Below are 17430 nucleotides of genomic sequence, written 5' to 3' on the forward strand. Positions count from 1 at the left end.
TCTTTCCAATCTCAGACACACAAGCAACATGGCAGGGGACGAAGAGAGCATGACTGATGTGGCAGACGAGAGCCAAGGCCCGAGTCAGAAGGAAACATTCACCCTAGAAAGTATCCTTTAACATCACGGAAATTCCGTTTGCAATCATGTTCTTCTGAGGAGCGAAAAAGTAAGATAAGCGAGAAAAGGAAAGTATCAGCCACGTCCCAAATTGTAACATGAGCATGGCTGCAAAGGGAGCTAGATTCTAATGTTTAAACGACTGTGGCATGCTGCGCCGTGCTGCGCTGGTTGTGTGTTCGTGAATGAGCGTGACTGGTTGTAAATTGTGCACGGTGCAGGTAATCCGGTAACATATGGCATATCTGGGACTAAACCCTGCTGAGCAAAAGAAATGGTGGACAGACTTAGTCTTAGAATCTCACACTTAATGCTTTCTCGGGTACATAGAAGGATTGATAGTTCAGTATTCTATTTAGTATGATTTAATTAGTGCCTGGAATGAATTTTGAGTGAAAAGGTGATTACCGTAGTTATGGGTAAACTCGGCCTAGCGGGTAAAGTCGGCCGCCAGCGCGCACAGTACAATTTTATGTACTGTGCGCGCTGGCGGCCGACTTTACCCACTAGGCCGAGTTTACCCATAACTACGGTACTGTCTGTGGCTGTAAAAGTGGATATTTTAACGAGACCAATTTTTTGCGCTTGGCCAGGTAAGAAGTCAGCGTTTTCGCCTGTTTTGGCATTCTGCGAAATCATGACACAAAGTACAGAAACATACATTGTATGGCAAGCAAATGTATTTGCGAGCTTTCATTTTCGCGCTAGTTTCTGGTTGCGTGAAATGCTCGAAAATTTCAACAACGCAAAAATTCCCACTTTTACAGTATTTTATCATTTGTTTTGTTAGCTTGTTTGTTATTCATCAAAAAAGGAGGAAGGGAGGGGAACTCTGGTCATTCCATTTCTTTAAATTCATGAATCCTTGGTCAGTCAGTTGAAAGAGGCTATATACATGTAATTGTACTACTTATCCCTGTTTGCAGCATTAAAAAAAAAAAAGAAGTTTTTTTTTGACCTTGGAAAATCTTCAACATATTCCAGCCTCTGTGGAAAAGCCAAAATAAATGGTACAGTTACTAATTGTATGACTTCTTTGATTTATGCAACTCACTCAACATGCAAGACACCCGTATGTTTTTGTTGTTATTACATGTATTAAAGTTTTGTGGCGTATTCGTGTGCCGAATATTGACACCATCTACGTTCGGTTTTCTGTATCTTTTTGGCTTGCTTGCGTTTTACTTTTCATGAGGAGTCCCAGGTTTTCATTCTTTTTTGTTCTACCTATAAAGCTCATCTATAGGTGATTCACATGGTCAAGAGTGACTGGTCAATGTGCGGTCAGGGCGTCCCTCCTTGCAGCAGAATACGCCGGTTTAATTATAGTGGCAGTGTCTGATTTTGTGGCAGGGGGTGTTCCAGTTTGTGGCACAAGGCGATAAGGTAGTAGCACGCACGATCACGATAAGGCTAGGTTGTAATAGCACCAGCAGACTGCATGCGTTCAGTGAATACAGGTCTGATTCGCCATCTGAAGCAAATCAGAACTTGCGCCCTCCACCCATGCCCTGTTTGTGGCCTCCCCTAAAACTTTGTTTAATTATTTGAATATTTCTTGCGTTCTGGAGTCTAACTTATGAGGCGATTCTTTAATACTCTGGTACATCAACTAAAATTGTATTCATTTTGAATTGATCTAGTTATGTTCATAAGCTTTACTGAATAGTACTCTGTGAACTTACTGGCTTTAGAGGCTTTCCAGAGAATCAGATGTGTTTTGTCCCACATACATAAAACAAAAGCAGAAGTTACTTTCACATATTATTAAAAGTGGGAGTACTCTAGCTCCTGATTGGGTAGTTTCATCTATGAATGAAACTGCCCCTGCCGCAAATAAGCACCCTGCCGCAAACCTAGATGTGTAGTACTTCCCTATCAGAAGAAGAGGTCTAGTCTAAAGAGGTCACTGCACTGCCTGCTTGGATCTAGTCAATGCACTCAAGAATACTGAATAGGGTGAATGAAAAACACTGGGAAAGATAGCATATTTTCTGGAGTGTTCAGGGAAGCTCTGCTGCACCCTTGACCCTCCCTGCCATGCATGGTTGCTTACTGTAGATCTACTTCTACATCTATTTTGCTCAAATCCTATGACAGAGAGTAGCAGAGGAATTTCAACTCGTAGCTACTGATAGTCGTAGAGTACCTCATTGGAGAAAAGTAAAACACTACAGTAAAGGTATCTGTGAACAGTGTTGTATACAGCAGTCTGCCATATTGCGGTGTAAGACATTACCAAATAAAGATTGAATGTATGACTGTAGAAGAAGCATGAATTGTTATTGTGTATAAAAGTGAAAGTTGTCTTAATACGCGTCATGTCATTTTATGAAAGTGTTCTACTGGTGATGGACTTATAACACAGTCCTCAAGGCTGGTAGATTTCTTTTGCCATATCAAAATTTTGTTATAGCAGAACAATTTTGGGGATGTAAATTTGTACTCTATTGAAAGGTCCCTATTCTATGTGTTAGGCGCCAAATATGAAAGAGCTACATAGTTTGTCTCGATGTTGAATAATATGATTTGCTCATGGTATCAATCCTTGACAGTGTCTACTTTTACTTCTAGTCCTGAGCATCATCAAAGAGTCTCAACAGCAGCATGGTATGCGCCATGGTGATTACCAACGGTATAGGTGAGTCCAAAATACCAAAGACACATTTCAAATGATGATGATGATGATGATGATGGTGATGATGATGATGATGATGATAATAATAATAATGAAAAATACCAATACTGTGTCCTCATCATGATAATACTGATAAATACCACATGATGATATGTTATGCTTTATACATCTGTGTGGGGCAGCACCAGTGTACATCATTCTGTGCATGTGACACACAATGGCACCCTATAATGTACCAAAGAGAAGTTATTTTGAATGGATAGAATGCCTTTATAAGTAGTAGTGAGAAATTAGACATTATGATGACATAAGCTACCAACTATCCTTTGGTACACTCTGAGTTACCAAGAAAAAAAAATATGATGTGAATGTTGATATTATAATAATAGTGATGATGATAAAAGATTATGATAATCAATTTTAATCTGTGACTTTGGTTAGCTTTGTTTGAGCATGTAAAGCAGGCCAATTCAAGGAATCTGCTGAGTGAGGAGTGAGAGATTCTTGAAGTTAAAATACCCTGTACAAGGCAAACTGTAAAGGTATTGCCAGTGATACCCACTTCACACAGATGCCATTTTACCTACTCCTGACCCAATCTTTATTATACTGAGATAAAACTGCATTGCTATGATCTGCGATTGGCAGAAGAAGAATAGGCTTTTTTTACAATCACACACATTGGAACAGGAAAGTTGCATTTGACTTTTGGTGGTAATTTTTGTTGTTCTCCCCTTCACAGGAGTTACTGTTCAAGGCGGCTGAGGAGGATACGCAAATCTCTCAAATTCACTTATGGAAATAGGAACAAGTATGTCAAGAGGCAGATCAAAGAAGATGTCATCACAGATGTCAGGTCAGTTTGTTACTGTCAAGATACTGTCTGGTCAGTTTGTTACTGTCAAGATACTGTCAGGTCAGTTTGTTACTGTCAAGATACTGTACACCATTTGCAACCATGTCTCGTATTCATGTCATATACAAATTGTATTAGCATACAATGTATTACATGTGGCATTTTAACTCCGTTTGTTCAAAGGAGCAGTAAATGAAGTTATTTTTTGACACAATTTTTCATACAAGATCAATAATTAGTTGAATCAAGAAACTGGAAAACAAACTCACTGTTGCGACGTTTCGCCAATTATCAATTGGCTTCATTCGCCTGAAGAAGTCAATTGATAATTGGCGAAATGTCGCAACAGTGAGCTTGTTTTCCAGTTTCTTGATTCAGCTACATTGATCTTGTACTTCGACTGGATGAATGAGAAGAATTTACATTAGTCAATTTTTCATACACATTAACAGTGTTAGGAAATTCTATTTCTCCGTGGATTATCTGTATTAAAAGATATATAGCACATTTCTGCTTACTGTAGCTATGAGTAAACGACAGCTTTGATTTCGTGGGACATTCATATGAGTAGATTCTATGAAATAGTAAGTTTTAGATATAATATACCTTTGAAAATAAATGTCAAAATATCTTATACAATTGCTTCTCATTCTAGGTTTCTGTATCTACCCCTTGTGTGTGCTGAGAGAGCATGGAGTTATGCGATGCAGCTCAAAACAGAGGGAAACACTGAGCCGCGAAAGCGCTTCCACGTCATCTCACGGCTGCGCAAGGCAGTCAAGTATGCCACAGAGCTGGAGACACTAGCACAGAGTGACAAGTGCGATGCTCGATCGAAGCTGGAAGCTCAGGTAGGGCACTCTACTGGTGTTTTGCACATCATTGTTCAGAATATTGCTCTCATATTACTTGAAACTATAATTTTTACTTGATATACTCTCCTTCTTACCTTCAGTATTTCCCTTTGTCCTTACCAGCTTGATATTATAGAATTTTCTTTTTTTATTATTACTATTGATATTTTCATTCTACAGTTTTCTTATGCAGAATTTCTAGCTCAGGTTCAAATGTCTGTGTCTGTAATATCCTATGCCTTTTCCTGTAAATGACAAAGACAAAGACAGAATTGATTTGCATTGCTTCAGTGTTTGGAAACAGATTAGTAGTTGCTTTACACAATTTTGTTTCCTTGTGTATACAATGTTTATAACTTTTTCCCCCAGGCTTATTGTGCATGGATGAAAGGCATGGTGTTCTTTGAGCTGGAGCAGTGGGAAGACTGCATAAAAACTCTCAGTGCTGCAAAGTGAGTACAAATTTGTTCATGTATTCTCGGAAGGTTTCCATGGCGAGAGGCATAGTCTTGGTGATTTTCAGTCCACCATGCACCAAATTCTTCTTGGAGCGAAAGGTGGGACTGGAAAGGACCAATGCAGTCAACTCATTGGCCCTTTTCAGGGCCACCTCTCACTCCAAGAAAGTATTCTGTGCATGGTGTACTGGAAATTACCTAGAAATTTGTTCTTGTCAAAAGATAAACAGGTGTATCTGTGTTTTCTATGATGTATATGTTTTACTTCTTGTTCCTTGATCACATTTTAAACAAAAATACCATAAACATCAAACAGATGAATGATTGTAGATGCTGAGTATGTGTGTGAAACTGGAGGGAAACTTTCAAAATCATGCATCATGCTGGAGTGATGTAAAAGGAAACCAAAATATGCAGTGAAAAAGATCCTCATACACTTAACACCCCACCCCACCCCACCCCCTCAAAAAACAAAACAGAACAACACAGAACAAAATAAAACATGAAACAAAACAGCAACAAAAAGGTGCCAAACGCAAGTGCAGGGTAGCAATGTAATTCCAGTGAAACATTCATTCATTATTATATAGTATATCATTTCATGAGTGTGACTGTGATCTGTGTCTGACTGTTGCAGAACTATCTATGAGAAGTTGGCAAGTGCCCTCAATGAGGAGCAGAGGGCTGTGTACATGCAGCGTGTGGAGGAGATCTCCCCGAGTATACGATACTGTGCCTACAACATCGGCGACGAGAGCGCCATCAATGACCTCGTGCAGATGAGGCTCAAGTCGGGAGGCCAGATGTCAACTAACATAGATGTGAGTTTGCTCCATTCCAAGAGACAGAACTGAGATAAAGTGACACATGGTTACCCCTCTGTCTTCTCATGCGAATCGAGTACGGCTGTATGTCGCCACAGTAAAAGGTGACAGAGTGAATAGAAAAATGATTAATGTACTTTTCTGTCAAATTGACAGGTACAAGATAAAGGCTTTCTACTGATGGTTTTGTGCATTTTGTACTCTGTAATGTGTGATCCAAGAATTGTCAGTGAATGTGTTGCTTACTAAATCCACCTAAGAATTTGTGCAGGGCAATATTTTCTCTAATTAAAACCAGACCTCCACAATCTATTCACTGACACTTTACTGTCAATTGACCGCATTTTAGAGTCTTCTTGCCCAGACGAGAGAGAAGCAAGCAGCCACCCTGAGCGAGGTCACCTGGCGAGGGCGCACTGTGCCGGTCCGCAACGAGCAGGTGCGAGCCTTCCTGCTGACGTGCCAGGAGAATGAGCAGCAGCTGACGACGGCTGTGATGGACCACGAGGGCAAGGTGTCCGTCTACGAGAGCCTCCTCTTGCAGTGCAAGGATGCCCTGCAGATCATCCGGGAGGAGCTTAGGGCGGATCCGGTGGGTGGAAACAGAGGGTTGCTCTCCTCTTGGGAGCTCTTAAAGGGATCGTACAGTTTTGCTTGAGACCTAATTTCAGGTTTCTAACATTTTTTGGTGAGATAATGAGAAGTCTCTTATGAAATATGAAAGAGCATGTAATTCTATGAGGAATTCAACGTTTATTTGATGAAAATTGGTTTTGAAATGGCTGAGATATCCAAAAAAGAGCGATTCTAATAAAGTGTGGGACCCACACTTAACTATGATCGCTTTGTTTTACTTTGTTTTTGGATGTTTCATTCATTCCACACCCGATTTTCATCAAATAAACTTTGAATTCCTCTTAAAATGGTATGCTCTGTACTATATAATAAGTGTTTTCTTGGTATCTCGCAAAAAGTTAAAAGCCCAATTCTCATCTCCACCAATACTGTACTATCCCTTTAAGCACACCCTCAAACACAAAGCTTGTTGGAAATCATATTTATTGGAAAATCAGGACGGACTGATATCAATAGTTTTGGGTCATTGGGTCTTTTTATTTATTTATTTTTTTTAGGTTGCATGAAATAAAGAGCACAAGGGTTAAATCTGGGTGTAGATTTGCATTCCAATTCTACTTGCAGTCCACTTGTGCAGAATGACTATGTTGTGTGTGGATGATTTTCACTGTGGCTCTTTGATTTTTGTGATGGATATACAGAAAAAACTCTTTCGTAACAACTCAACATCAGAATGTCTGTTCCTTATGAGTCTGATTAGTCGTCTCCACTGAACTGCAAATTTGTCATGTTTCAGAAAGAACACTTGATTTCAAAATGCAAATATTTCATGACAATCTTTCCTCCATTGTTTAAGCATTGACTTGGACTTTATATCAGCTAATAGAGAATATTTGAGCTCTTCAAAACAACATAACTAATCGGTATCCCCTCATTTCCCATGTGGTGACTCTATAGACGGCAAAGCCAAAGGGCCAGCGCCAGGACGGGCCTGTGTCCGGTGTTCAGTACCTACACACATACCTCACTTACATTCGTCTGACCAAGACGATAGAACGCAACATCCTCCTGGCGGAATCGCTCAAGGCCAACCTCCAGCCCCGCGACGAGACAGAGCAGGAGAACTCGGGCCAGAAGCGCACCAAGCCCCAAGACCTCATCCGACTCTACGACATCATCCTACAGGTGAGATGTGCTGTTTCAGGAGCAAATCTATTCTTTCTTTTTTTTCCACAGAAAGTTATCACACTGACATAATATACTGAAAAATGACTTGTAGTAAAAATGATATATCATGCTAAGTACTCCATAACATGCACTTTCAAATCGTCTCATTTGATTTTCTTTTTTCTTTCCTTTTTCAGAATCTCTTAGAAATTCCACAGCTACCAGGGTTAGAGAGTGACTTAGACTTACAGCAAGAAGTGTCTGCCAAGACTCTAAAGTACAAGGCCAATAGGTAACTGTTTTTCCTGCTAGATTTTTTTTTTCGTTTTTTTTTTTTTTTGTAGAGATAAGAGTAGAAATACATTTGAGACATTTCTTGATGTTGTTGTTTTTTTAAGTTTTCAAATCTATTGTTTTTGGTTTCAGGTTACTTGTAATGGCTTCCTATGCCCTCCCAAATCTGATGAGGAATTTAATGCGAGCCACATCCAAGTAATGCAACCCAAACTACTTTTTTGTTGGTCCCCATCTGCAAACCATTAAATGGTTACCGCTTATTACTCACGAAGGGTCTTGTCTACACTATATGCATTGAATTCCAGTGATAATTCGTCAAAATTTCGTGCCATGAAAAAAATGCTGTTTCCTTTAGGAAACCCACTCCTTCATATAAAATGATGCCTATGATATCATGCCAATTGTTTGCTCATGTGTCATTCTCATCTCTAAATAGTTTTGATTCATTTATTCACTCTCTACTAACAGGTGTTTCTTCCTAGCACAGTCTTACAGTCAGGTCAAGAAGTGGACGGAGGCGGCTGCATTGTTTGAGAGGGCCATCTCACATGCCAAGTCTTCCATTAAGGAGTGGAAGGCCATCAAAACGAGACCTGTCAAGGTGGGAAAGGGGTTCCTCTCTCTCTTCCCCTCCCCCTCAAATATTTTTTTTTTGTGCGTGTGCCTTCGTCCTAGTTATGTTGGAACTTGTAGCATTCAATATTTTTGTGTTTATTAGGGAACAAAGTAGTGTTCCTTAGACAAGTTTTGGAGTGGGATCGTGATGAGGGTGGCATTTAAGAGAGTGGACCCGTAGCAGCCCTTCACTGTTCAGGAGGCATCATGTTTTAGGGTCGTCTATTTGTTTTTCCATCATCCGTCTGTCTGTCCATGTAACTGTCAATTCCGTCATTCCCAGCTAGATTTCGGTGTAAATATAATGGCTTATGATTGTCTGTGTTACATGGATGTTTGAAGTTATTCATTTTCTTTTTACAAAACAAAGCAGAACAAAACAAATGTTTTATCATGGCTACTACTAAAACACTGATCAATTCAGTGCCTAAATATGTCAATGTAGGACAATTTGTCAATCAGATGCATTAAAAAAAAACCGTGACGGAAGAGTTTCATGAATTTGAAAACAAAACAAACCTTGGCGCCCTTTGTGGAGCATCATGTAGCTACATATGGAAGTTGTGTGTAACATGTACAAAGTATATGGTGTCTGTCATGTAATTTTAAGTGTCACTTGTGTGTTTACTCCCATCATGTTTTAGAATGAGATGACAGAGTTAGATGAACTAATACAACAGGTGAACGGTGTCAAGTACTCTGCCCAAGCTGCATCCATTTTAGGTAAGAAAATATACTGGTTTATATTATAAAGTGTCCATCTTCATTATATACAGTCAACTTTGCCGGAGTCAAATCCAAAGGGACTTGAAGAAAATCCTCCAACTTGCCTGAATTTTGACTCTTACAATAGAGTCAACATGTGTTTATATCCATCTGGGGTAGAATTTTGTCTTTGTCTAGCCAAATTTGTGACTTATTAAAGGTTGACTGCAGATGTTTTGCCTGTGATCACAATGATCAACTTTTTCCGTTTCATATGACATTTTTTTTTAGTAAAGTAGTCCATCGCCCTGCGACCCATTAGTTACAATCTGTTCAAATTGCCACTCTCAACTTTATTTTTACTCTTTTTCTTATGCTAAATGCTAGTGTTTTGGTTTGCTATACAAATGAATTATGTATTCGACAAATGTCATGCGCAACAAAAACTTTGAGCAGGCAACACGACTTGGTGCTCCATGAATTTTCTATACTTCTTATGTGTTACTTTGTATATCCACTTTTATATATTTTTTTCTGAGATAAGCTGTCATAAAGGGAATACAATGATTATTGTCAATGTTGAAGCAAATTTAGAGAAAGTACAGTGTACATTGTTTTCTAACCATGGAATACCTCATCTTTACTTTGTCAACAGATTCGGAGGAAGTAACCGACAGCCTAGCCAAACTAAGTGTGACGCCGACTGCCAACTCCGCCCCAGTCAGCCAGCGCCTCGGCCAGTACCTATCCGCCGCGGAGGTCAACCCAGCCAAGCCGAATCTGGTGCCGTTCCCGCCGGACTTCAAGCCAGTGCCCTGCAAGCCCCTCTTCTTCGACATCGCCCTCAACCACGTGGAGTTCCCATCCCTGGAGGAGAAGCTGGAGACCAAGAAGGCTGCTCCAGGAGCCGGCATAGGTGGCTTCCTGAGGGGCTGGTGGGGCGGGGGCAAGAAATGAGGGGGAGGGGGGCAAAATTTACCCTCTCCTGGAGATGTAAGAGACATATATGTATAACTATAAAACTATAAACACACAAGAAAATGTGCCAGAGAGACCAAATTATTTGGAAAGACAGAAAAGTCCTGGCAGTCAATGCAGACATGGAGAAATGGTGATAATATGGTGATAATGAGTATTTTTTTTTTTCTCTTCCTGTTTGGATGCAAGAAATCATGGAAGCTCGCTTGAGTTCAATTCCAACGTCTGAGTTCAGTGTTCAGAAAATGCCACAAGTCTTGTAACATTTTGGTCATTTTATCTTCATCACAAACTCGAGTAGATTTCAGACAAGAAGAGTTGCTGTAGAACAAGTAAGTCTCAGATGTAAACATTTGTGGAACATTTTTATCTAACAGCCTTCAGCAAGATGCTGTAGCCTGTGCAGTCTAAGTACTGCTTATGACTAATTTGTTTTTAACTAATATCTCATCCGTGAAGTCAGCATTGTCGATGTCGATTAGAACTGTAGCTGATAAATTCCCCACATTTACTGTTAATTTGCTTTGGGAACTGGACAATCACAACCCTGTGAGAAACATCATGTAGAGGTTAACTTTGAGAAAGAGAGGAGAATACCAAATTGTACTAAGAGTATTAAAGCAAGTAATGTCAAAGACCACACATCTCTGTGAAATATCGAAGCTGTAAACTCAGGTATGAGGAGAAGAGACTTTGCATTACACTGTGGCGAGAACCTTATTGAAAAGTATTGTCCTTGTGATTTGTCTTTGTAGGTTATTTTGGCATTTTTTTTAAAGTTTGAGTCCAATATACATGTATTTAGGTATCCATCCTAACATGCTGTGCTAAAAGAAATGAGAGACATATTTGTTTCACTTGAAAACAACTGAGCAGTGTTCACTCGCCTTAGTCAGCCAGCTTTCTCCTTGGAGTTTTTGATACATAGTGGCCTCAGTGATGAGTGAGGATTTGTTTCTTTAAACAATCTGGGAACGAACAGAAGAAATTGAACAACAATTGATATTGTGTGCCTCATGTGAGCTGGAAAATTTGTGTCTTTTCTTTTAGAAAGAGTGTGACTGGCAAGAGATTGTCCCTTGTGAAGGAATAGGACCGCCATTCAGAATGCAACATTTTGTATGTGAGAGGTGCATCTTTGATTTGCTGCTTCAAGAAGTTTGATTCCAAGTTTATGAACTTCAATGTGTACATGCCTTGACTGTCCTGCAATTGAAATCTCCATATGCACTAGTTGCATACTGTCATGTACTGTGGAATAGGGGTAAAAATGCTGTTGTCATCAAGCGTCATATCATAATTCTTAGTACATCTACGTACATCTGGCTTTATGGAGAAGCTGCTATCGGGGTTACATCTTCAAGGTGGCTGTCCCCATCGCATTTCTTGGAAATGGTAGTTTCACTCATTGCAACCACTATTGGAGGATATGGGTGTCTCTTGCAGTTACCAGAGTATTCAAGTGTATGCAAACCATATCAAGAAAGGTTGTCGAGTTTGGTCGAGACGACCAGGAAAGCCCAAGGCTTGCTCAACATAGCGACAACTAATGCATGCAAACGGGATCCTAGGTACTGAAGGACATTGAGTATATATGTACAAGGTGGATGGATAATTTCATAACGGGTACTCAAAACAAAACCAAAAATCTACATATTGTAGACTGGTGAACCAGTATGAATTGGCAGAAAGACAATGTTTGTAGGCATCAAAGTGTTGGAGCCATGCTTACAAGCAAGTGATAACGAGGATGGGATAAAGGCAGTTAGCTTCTTGTAGGGAAAAGCAACAGAAAAAAATGTTTAGTCTCCTGCGTGTGAGTAACATTTTCAATTCAAGCGTTGTCCTTGGTGCTATTTCTGTAATGAATGCAGGAGGTGTGACAAACTCACATTTTTTCCCTGCAATCTTTGCTTTTAGAGAGGGACTGTGGTCAATTTGTGGAGGAAATTGAGCTCATTCGCCAGCAATACACAACACAATCAAATTTCTGTTGAAATCAAACCAAGGCATGATGGTCTTGCAAAAACAAAGGAACATCCTTTGAATTTTTTTTTTTTTAATTTAAAGGAATGACTAGTTATTTATTTGATCAAGTCGAGTTGCAACATTGTTAGTGAGCGATGGCTTGCAGGTTTAAGTTTTGGTGATGAATGTGATGCCAATTTGGAGTGGAGAACATGTCTTGAAACATTCCACTTAGATGATTTATGTCTCATGTATGTAGCTGTTTATGTGTAGCCTGAATCTTTGTTCCTTCTGTTTTATGACTTTGAACACAAACTAGTGCAGATAGTGATTTTTGTTGATCAAGTTGTGTGTTGACTCAATTTATCACCACAGAGTCTAGAAATATTTACATTAATGAGATTGAGATTCATGTATCAAGTTCGGTTATAATCTTCGAGTTACAGTGCCAAATTTAAACTTCTTGGCTTTCTTTGATAGGTCTTGAAAATATATGAACTGCTGACAAAGTGCAGTGTATGTGGGACTCGACTGAATCAATGTCATCTGTGTGTGTGACTGCAAATCTCATCTTACACTTGAAAGCTGGAATTTTCAAACATACTGAAAACGTAGTCTATTAATTATGCAAATTTGCCTTTGCTCGGTATGCCTTTGTTGTAGTCTGTGGATATGATTGCAAACATCGATTTGATTTTTCAAGTACCTTTATGAACTTGGACCTTTGTTGCTGGCACCGGGCATTTCAAATCACTTTGATTATCGGAAAACGGCTGACCCCATGCATTCCCATCATTGGCACTATTTTGAAACTCTTTGGCAATAAAGTGGTCTACTGTATTTCTTGTTTGTGTTTGCAAGTATTGTGAGTTACATTGATGGACATTACAAATGTATATGCATGTTATCTTTCAGTTTTTCAGTTCTATCATTTGTCACTTTTTACTCTGTTTTTGACTGTGGGTGTTGTTCACCAGGTTAGAATTCACTGAATCTCAGACACATTTTGTTTGAGAAAACAACGATAACGGCAGAACACAATCATCATTCTCACTTCTATTTGCTTGGGGCAGATTATTTTACATGAAAATTGGTTGGACTGCATGTTCCAGGGGTCTCACATAAAAGTTTTAAAAGATCAAAAAAACTTTTATATATACATATATATATGACTGGCTCCTGTTGTTACCAACCAAAGGCAGATCAAAACAACAACCAAAAAGAAAAGCACAAACGTTCTTAACAACTTGGAGGTTTCTTTTTATGATCTTGCTTTGGAGAATACGTGTAGTGGCTTCAGCAGCTGTCAAGGTTTGGCATTCTTCTGTTTCCACCAATTTGGAGAAAAGTCCTTGCCTTTGTGCCATTTGGCAGTATTGTCACTGTGACAACTAGGTGGATGCTAATCTCCCTTCACTGACTGATGCACTTCTCAAGTTCATGGCACAATTTACTTTCATTGCATTCTGAGTCAGTATTTTAGCCAGTTTATTACCCATTTTCTTTCTTATTCTTTTGGCATGTGATCGGTGATCGGTGAATTTGTATCTGTGTTCTGGTGATAAAACTGAATAGTCCCGTATAATATCATGTTTTATTTCGAAGTTGTCTTCTCATTGCCCTAATACAGCCGTGAAGGAAATATGTGTAATATGCATATATTGACAACCCACACAATGTGGCACTTTTTACTCAATATTGGAGGAATGACCCAGTTTTTATTACATTGTATTACTGCATGCTCTTCAAGAGACCTTTTAGACTGCAGATGCAGATAGATTCTACACATATATTAGACTTCATAAAAGTTTAGATATTGTGAGTGTAAACAACATAGCAAATGCTATGGAGTGCTCTCTTCCATGAACACTTGTTGAATATATTGTGATGTGTCCAAAGTTTCCTCATATTATGCTTATTAAATGCATTTCAATTATTAACCATACTACAGTTCATTGCTTTTCTGTGTGTGATTAATATTTTGCGGTCTTCTTTTTTGGGTAACGCTCTTTTTATAGTTGAGGCTATTTTGTGTATGCGTAAAATTTCAAATGTGACCATTTGTTGTTAAGGGTTGAATGTTTTCCATAGGCTTGAAAAGTGTGTTTTGGCTGTGGAGTTTTATTCTAGTTTTGAAGATTTTTGATAACGTAATCTCCATATACATGTACCTCTAATATCAGAATCCAGGAACCGTACTCTTAACTTATATTGTAAGAGGTGCTGCTAACTTTTGCAACTGAACTCACTGTAAGATTGCATAAAGCACTCCAAAAACCTCACAACAATCAGACACAGCATCAACAGAATGAACGATCTCACACTCTGAGCAATAGAAACCAAACAGGATACAAAAAGGTAGAAACCACACACAACACCTGTCTGCACAAATATGCACGGTATTTACAGGCACATATGAAGCAAGCTCTTTAATTTTATCAAAAAAGTATAAAAAAAACAAACTTTCATTTTGCAACAAGATAGCACTTCAAGAATGACATCAACCATATTTAACATACTCAAATTCATCAATGTCATCATCGTGATGGCACAGGTAATCGTGATGGCACAGATAATCATGATGTCTGCTGAAAATATATCGAACTGATTTTAAATTAACTTGTAAAATTTGTCAATTTTCTAAAATTCCTGTGGGTCATCTCAACTAGCTCTCTTTAATATTACAGTCTGCCATGCTAACATCAAATGCTATCTGCATTTATGGAGCTGCAAGCCTAAGAACAAATAAAAAAACAGAATGGAAAACAATTCTGGAAGCACAAAAGCATAGTTTGATGACGCAAGGCTGCCCAACTCTCATGACCAAAATACATCCTAAACTATTTACACAGTAAAGACAGCAGAACCTTGAAAACTTTCAAATGCAAAAAACAAAGAGAAAAAATGGACAATGGTTAAAGAATAAACACATACATATCAAAAGCACATTGTCATAGAACTAATGACATAAAAAAATACACCAAATACAATAAAAATAAATCAAAGTAGCACAGGGTAGCTCTAAAGATGGCACTTGGCAAAACAAAAACAAAACATGAACTTGTCAGACTTCTGCTCATTCCCTTTTCATGCACAGAAGTAAAGAGGCAGTGTTCAAGAGAATGTTATCCTACATTTAGGGTGACTACAGCAATTGTCACGTGTCAACAATAAAAAAAAAATAATAATAACAGTCCAAAAATAACTCTTGAGGCACCCTGTCTCCACAGAGCACTTGAAAATGGCCTAAAGGTTGCCATAGCTAAGTTGGCCGGCTGATATATATTTCAGCTACGAGATAAGGGGGAGAGGCATTACAGAACTACACTGATTAGCACCTCTTGCTCCACCTCATACTGTGAACTATCTCCACAAAAAGAACACTGTGACTGTTACATTAACACTTAAGCATCACACCTCCTTGGGAGAAAGAGTACAAAAACAACATCAAACAAACCTGCACAACCACACACAGATACGGTAAAATTCAAAGCATGAATCCATTATTAACACGAGTAGATCAAAACCAGCAGACCTACACTAGTACAGTACAGAGTTTGAGAATGAATTCAACACATCCAATGCCAATACTGAAGGGCAGCTTTCGGCTGAAATCAGACCAAATATCTTGAGGTTTGGATAAAAAAAAACATACCCCATTAATAAGATTCAAGATTACGAACTAAAATTTCTCGTAATGATCTCATAAATCTGTGCCGACACACAATAAACATGGAAGTAGCCTGGGCCGGTTTTTAGGAAGGGCCATTCCAAGCAACAGACACACTCTTGCTTTCCTTTGTTTCACTTGTTGATGTTCCTTCATCCTAATAATCATTATCTGTGATTCATTTAAAGGGGGATGAAGCTCAAATATTAGGCTGAGTGAATGCAGCAATATTAGTAGAACATATCAGTGAAAATTTGAAGGAAAATGAGACAATCAGTTTAAAAGTTTTCAATTTCTTATAGTTTTGGCACCACCATTCCTGGATGAGAAGTCTGATACAATTCATTGACATCAAGTATGGGAAACGATACACAGCAAATAAAAAATTCCAACATATTTTCACTTTCTACCATAAAAGAAGAGTAATTGACTTACCTCCTGAGGGAGAATAATTCTACTCATTATAGGACAGTAATAAGTCGAGGGAATGTGAACTTTTCATTTAAAAATATGAAATTAGTGGAATTTTCTTTATATTTTCTTCAAGTTTTGGTATATGATGTCACTCAGGATTACTGTAGAAGTCTTCTCATCAAGCAATGGCAACATAAAAACTATAAAAATTCACAACTTTTGGAATGGGTTATCCAATTTTCCTCAAACTTTTACTGATGTGTTCTACTGATAATGCTGCTTTCACTCAATTCACATGTATATTTCCCTAGAGTCACATTGTGCTTGGTCGACAGGAGCAATGGATTTTAAATGATGCTAGGGGCTCACAATAATGCAAATCAAAATCAACTTCATGGCTAGCACAGCAATTTGACAAAAGGCAAGCAAAATGATATCTCATACGGAAGGCAAGTGCTGAAAGATGCGTACAAAGTATAGAACAGATGTGACTAAGTAAAGCCTCTCCGTTTCGCATGCAACATACAACATAATCCCTGTTGACTAGCAATGCAGCATATTGCAAACATAATTGGCTGATTGCTATGTGTTTTAACTGCAAATGAAAATACAAAACAAATAAAATGAAGAGAAAACTACATAGTATTTATGCACATGTATATACATTTCGATTTACAGTCCATTGGACTATCACCCCTAAACATAATCTACACAATCACGCCTCATTATGACATGATATACCAAAATGTCCACTGGAGCAGTTTCTCTATTACAAATGTAAAGGTCACTAGCCCTGAAATTATTATTTGGTAACTTGGACAAAAAACATAAAGAGAAACTCAGCCTTTTTGCTTTCCCATGTGCACAGTTGCCATAGTTATCTCAAAACCAACTGCCAGAAGAAGAAGAAGAAAAAAAAAAAAACAACAACAACAACAGCAACCAAGCTTCAAGGTCAGGATTTATATAACCTTTAAAGAAAAAAACACACATACACAAAACAGGGAACAACCTCTTCTCCAGTTGCAGCCTCGGCTAAATACTGGTTTAAAATAGTGATAAGATTAGAGTAAAGATGAGGGTTAGGGTTAGAGTATAGGTTAGGGTTAGGATTAGGTTCAGGATTAGGATGAGGGTTAGAGTCAGGGGAAGGGTCTGGGGTAATTGTACAGGGGGTGACTGCCCTAGGACTGCCTTTAGATCTTTCTGAATGCTTGGAAAGTAGATTGGATCTGGCGATTAGGGGAGGAGAGTAATCAGTTTGCTGTTATTCCCTGATGTGCGCATACA

General features: G+C 38.6%; 1 protein-coding gene across 1 annotated transcript; it reads left to right on the top strand.

The window, feature by feature from the left end:
* The first annotated feature begins 28 nt into the window (after positions 1 to 28).
* On the top strand, positions 29 to 10086 carry LOC139739989 (signal recognition particle subunit SRP68-like). Its single transcript, XM_071650585.1, has 12 exons — positions 29 to 110; positions 2695 to 2761; positions 3501 to 3614; positions 4270 to 4465; positions 4838 to 4920; positions 5564 to 5747; positions 6100 to 6342; positions 7284 to 7511; positions 7691 to 7785; positions 8259 to 8391; positions 9050 to 9128; positions 9766 to 10086. Exons 1-12 carry the CDS (start codon positions 29 to 31, stop codon positions 10065 to 10067), a joined length of 1806 nt encoding a protein of 601 aa, XP_071506686.1. The 3' UTR covers positions 10068 to 10086.
* Positions 10087 to 17430: the final 7344 nt, after the last annotated feature.

The sequence above is a fragment of the Diadema antillarum genome, unplaced genomic scaffold (genome assembly GCF_040938485.1).
Source record: "Diadema antillarum isolate AM-2024a unplaced genomic scaffold, OU_Dant_1.0 seq00000824_RagTag, whole genome shotgun sequence".
NCBI lineage: Eukaryota > Metazoa > Echinodermata > Echinoidea > Diadematoida > Diadematidae > Diadema > Diadema antillarum.